Here is a 5,413-nt window from a genome sequence, read left to right on the forward strand (position 1 = left end):
AGTTAGGGCCCTAGGGGCTTTTAGAGGGGCCCTCTTAAGGCCTTTAGAACTCGAAGCAGTAGTTCCCCTAGTAGCGGTTCGGTTAACTAGGTCTAATAGGCTATATATACCTTTAGAACCTTAAAATTCCTTCCGAACCACCCTACTAAACGCCAGCTCTTCGCTAGCGTTTAAAGGGGGCCAGGGGACGAAGACTAAGAAAACCTCGCCCTTCTTTAGAACCTATAGCCTACTACATAGCTCTATAGGCTAGGCCTAGAAACAGTGGCTTTAGTAGGTTAGTCTTAGGATGTTAAGGGTCCTTCGGCTAGGTAGGAGTAGGAAGCCCCCTAGGCCTCGGAACCTATAGCGGACCTAAGACCCTTTTTCCCCCTTAAAGACCGGCCTAAAATAGATACCGGTCCCGATACCCCCGATTAGAAAATAGCCTACCTTAAAGCCCTCGCTGAAATTTAATAAGGCCTAGGGGAATAGGCTGCTATTTTCTATACCGACGGCTCTCTAGGCCACCCTACTAGGCCCTCTATAGAGCCTTTGCAGACTATAGCCGTTATAATATGGTGGACTAATACTAGAAGGTCCTATAAAGCTATAGGCTTTAACCTAGGGACCGCTACCGAAGTCGCGGACGCCGAATTATACGCTATTCTTCAGGCCCTTTACACTACCTTATAGTAGACGCCTAGGCCCTTAGAGTGCTATATTTTTAGCGATTTATAGGCGGCTATTTAGAAGCTTTAGCGTATATTATAGTAGGCTATAAAAGCTATAGCCCTTATCTTACGCCTTAAGTAACTAGGCACTTCGGTCTTTATATAGTAGTGCCCCTTGTATATAAGGATAGAAGGGAATAAACTAGTAGATAAAGTAGCTAAAGGGGTATTAGACCCCGAAAAAGCTACTAGTTCTATTAGTTTAGTTACCCTTAGCCACCTAAAACGCCGGGTTAACGAGGTCTTAATTTAAGACTAGAAAGCTTTTTAGAACGACGAAGAAGAGGCGGAAAAAAGAGGTAAATCGGTGCGTTTAGGCCGCCTTTATAGGCGCCTAGTCCGCGATAACCTCCGTTTCTCCTAATAACCACTACTAATATAAGGCCCTAGGTAGGTAAAATCGGCTTTTACGTATTTAAAAACCGGCTTCGGATACCTAAAAACCCACTCAAAAAAAAAGGCCTAAAACTACGCTGATAACCGCTATTCCTGTCCGGGCTCCCCTATACAGGATACAGCACACCTTATTCTTTCCTATCCTTTTTATAAAGAAGAACGAAAAGCCCTGCGGGAGGCCCTAGCAGGCCTACCGCTATCTCTGCCGCTATTATTCGGTACTAAAAGAGGAATACAGGCCTTATAGGCCTATCTTTTAGCTACTGAAATAGCCTTGGCGGAGTAGTATGGAGCGCAAACTACGATTCCTGCAGTCTAGTTATTTTGCTTTGGTTTTCTACCTTTTAGGTCTATTAGGCAGATTATTACGGAGGATTTCCTTTATTTATTACTATATTACGCTTTATTTTACTATACCTAGCTTCTGATAGCCTTTAGCCCCTAGGGGGATAGGCGCCACGCCATAGCTTTAGGGCTGTATGCGCGTAATGAATAACCCCCCCCCCCCCCCGCGGGGGCCTTTATACTATTATATCCTCGGCGCCTAACCTATTAGACCGACTCCTATTAGGTTATAGGCGTACCCCTCCTCGAGGGTAATAGGCAGATCCTCTCTAGGAAGCCCGTTATACTATTAAGGGCGGTAAAAGCTGCCCTGTTCGTAAGGATCTCTATAAGGGTCTCCTCGAGTTTAAATCTACGGGTCCGATCCCTGTTCTTATTGTAGTGCTATAGCTAGGATAGCTATCTACGGGAGTTCCTGACCTTACGGCAGTAGGCGAAGTGCTCCCGGGTCTTCTTATAACTATAGCTATAGTCCGCGACGTAGTCCTTGTAATAAAACCGTTTATAGTATTTATCGAAATCTCTATACCTAGTATATGCCTGTAGGAGGCGTCTTAGTATCCTACGTAGTAGTCGGAGTTCTTCGGGCTCCTTCTTACTAAAGCCTAACTTCTTCTATAACGCCGTTATATACCCACGGGGTCGGTTCTTTATATACTATTTTTAAAGCTTAGTTATATAGCGTTCTATAGCCTATACCTAAATATTAGCCTAGGTTGGCCTCTTATTCTCCGGTAGTATCCCTTATATATCCTCTATATTATATAGTTTATCCGCCCTCTTATTACCCGGGATCCCTATATAACCCGGTGCCTAGTATAGCTAGGCCTTATTAATAGAGGCGAGGCGTTATTACCAGAGAAATATATATCTTAAAGATAGCGGGGTAGTTTTAGCGAGTCCCTATAAAATAGCTTAATTATCGATATAGCACGTAGTATCGCCCGTTCCGGGTAGCCGTAACGCCGCCGCTAGGCCTTTAATAGCTCCTATTACCTCCTTATTAAATACCTCCGCGTTACGTAGCCTCGGCTAGAGGTGATTTCTCTAGGGTAGGGTTAGTCCGACTAGGGCACTTCTGACAGCGCTTAACGCCAGCCGCTGCCACTTCTGATTATACCTAGATACTTCCACATAATCTATATACCTACGATATCGTTAATTAAACGAACCTACGATATCGTTAATTAAACGAACCTACGATATCGTTAATTGAACGAACCTACGATATCGTCGATTGAACGAGCGACGATATCGTTAATTAAACGAACGACGATATCGTTAATTAAACGAACGACGATATCGTCAATTGAACGGAGCGACGATATCGTCAATTAAACGAACCTACGATATCCTGTAATTGAAGGTAGGCACGTAGATTGTGTGGAAGTATCTAGGTACAATCAGAAGTGGCAGCGGCTGGCATCAGGTGCTGTCAGAAGTGCCCTAGGCGGAATAACCAAGTGCCCTAGTCGGACTAACCGTACCCTTTCTCTACTATCGCGCTAGATAAAGAAGGCCTAGGTTACGTTCAGGCCTTTTTTTAACCTATCCGAATACACTAGGGTATAGTCGGGTAGTAAGGAGTTTACCTATATCTTAAACGCGGTAGCTGCTTTATCCTTAGGTCTATTATTAAACGGTTTCCTAACACGGCCTTCTAATAAACCGGGGTTATATTAGGGGATACCGGGGGTTATATATACTAGTTCCTTAGTCCGAAGGATCCTTAATCTCCGAACGGGTGTTTTGGTTTTCCGGGTATCGCCGTATATAACCGGGGTAATAGTCTATACTACCGGGTAGTCCTTATCTAACCCTATAATCCGCGTAGTAAACCGCTAGCGGAGGTATTCGGTATACTCCTTTACAGAGGGTATACTAGACTCTCGGTATAAGGCTAGTATAAAGGACTATCCTCTATATTAGTAAGACTGCCCGTATTATAGTTAGCTATATATAGGTTATAGTCCGTAGTCGGGGGAGGTAATATAATAGCGAATAGCACCACTTCTTACTAATTATATTAGTATAACCCTAGGCTAAGACTATACGCCCTTCCTACTAGATTTTCGTAGTATAGTATATAACTATTAAGACGCACGCGTGCTAGTATAGCTTTTTAAAGCAGGGCGGGGTTTAGGCTATATAAGGTATTAATAAGTCCTCGGATATAGTTAGCGACTTTAAGGCCCTTCTTCGCCTATATCTTAACGTAGGCGTCGAACTTAAGTTTTCTATCTATATATATACCGAGCTATCTTATTAGGGCCGGGTAAAAGCGGCCTTAATAATCCACGGTATAGGTAACCGTAACCTCGTAGTCGAATCAGGGAACCGCTATTAAGAGAAACTAGGGGATCTTTTATTGTAAGAAAAACTAGGTCTTAGCCTTATCGAAATCCAGTTCTAGACTATTTTCTATACACTATTAGAGCTATTACTCTAGTATTTCGGTCGCTAGCTTCACCGCCTCCTTAAGGTCCGTATAGGCCGCGATAATATAGGAGTTATCCGCGTAACCGAAGCGGTTTCCCTTATTAGGTAGTCGGTGTATATCTATAATACTAAGGGTATACCTAATCAGGGAGGCTAGCGATCCTTATGATAAACCCACAGGGTCTAGCGGAGTATACTTATAGGGAGCGTATAAATAGCAGGCACCTTTGGATATCCAGCAGGCAAAATATGCATATGCAAAGGTAAGTTCCTTTATATATAAACTGCCCACTAATACCGGGGTCTCGCCTGCGCAGGTATAAGCAGTGATATTTTATACGTAGCTCTTAATTCGTAATAATAGTTAATAAACTACCTAGCTAATAATAGCCTTAGAGGCTTAGACTGCTATTTCGTTAAGTTCTAGTATCTCGCAAATAGCCTCCTTAAGTGCCTTTTCTATCTCCTCACGTATACGTAAGTCTTTATCTAATTAACCCTTAAACTAGGCGGAAATCTCGCCCTCGCGATACGTAGTCTAGTCACTCTAAGTCTCTTCTAGAGCTTCCTAAGATTCCTCTTCGTTAAAAACATCGTTAAAAATACGGGCGCTAGCCTTTAGGGCTTATATACTACTATAGTCGGTACACACTAATTTCGAGTAAGACTAAAAATACCCCACCACCACATCACTACTACTATCTTCGAAGTCCTCTACACATCGTATTCCTTAGTAAAGTTAGTAGTATGTATATAATCTAGGTATAGGAAAAGCAGCTCTCTCGAATAGTATAATTAGTATTTTATATACCACCCTCTGCTTTAAATCATAGCATTAATCCTACGCGGTATACTAGCTATTAGCCTTTAGATAAGCTCTTATTCGAACTCCTCCCACACTATAACCGCGGTGCATATAAGTAATTCCCACGATTCGATATTCTTTCTTATATCCCCGAGGTTCGGTTCCTTCTTATAAATACGCTCCTTTATTAATTTCCATAGGTTTTCTATAGGGTTAAGGTTAGGGGAGTATACCGGCTAGTCCACGATTTCGACCCCGTTTTCTCGAGCCTATAGGCGTAACTATTTTTACACTACGCGCGCTATATGCGTAAAGGCGTTATCCTAGGTGAAGATCTTACCAGGATCGTAGATAATTAGAAGCTAGTCTTAAAGGCACTATAAAATAACCTAACCTATAACCCCCCCGCGCGGCGATTCGGGGTTACCGTGAAGCTCGTATAACGACGTGCGCACGCTATACGAAATCGCGCCCTAGAATATCTAGGAGTGTCTTATTAGCTTAAGCCGTGGCTATACGTTCTAGGGGAGTAAATATTCGCCCTAGTAAAACGTTAGTATAAAGTTCTAAAGCCGGGATAATAGCCTACTTTTCCGTAGAAAACCTAACTCTGCCTTATACCCTGCCCACGCCCGATAATACTCTTATCAGAGAAGATAACGCGTTTCCAGAAATTAAGGCCTTTACCTGCGTATACTCTAGTAAAAACAAGCCT

At 42.8% G+C, this 5,413-nt stretch overlaps 1 protein-coding gene across 1 annotated transcript; it reads right to left on the reverse strand.

The window, feature by feature from the left end:
- Positions 1 to 4,772: 4,772 nt before the first annotated feature.
- SODALDRAFT_279081 (hypothetical protein) lies at positions 4,773 to 4,934 on the reverse strand (the record flags this gene model as incomplete). The annotated part of the gene is made up of 1 exon (XM_028608153.1): positions 4,773 to 4,934. A coding segment is annotated over one exon (162 nt), but the record flags the coding sequence as incomplete, so codon positions are not given.
- Positions 4,935 to 5,413: the final 479 nt, after the last annotated feature.

Source organism: Sodiomyces alkalinus (genome assembly GCF_003711515.1).
Source record: "Sodiomyces alkalinus F11 unplaced genomic scaffold SODALscaffold_6, whole genome shotgun sequence".
Lineage (NCBI taxonomy): Eukaryota > Fungi > Ascomycota > Sordariomycetes > Glomerellales > Plectosphaerellaceae > Sodiomyces > Sodiomyces alkalinus.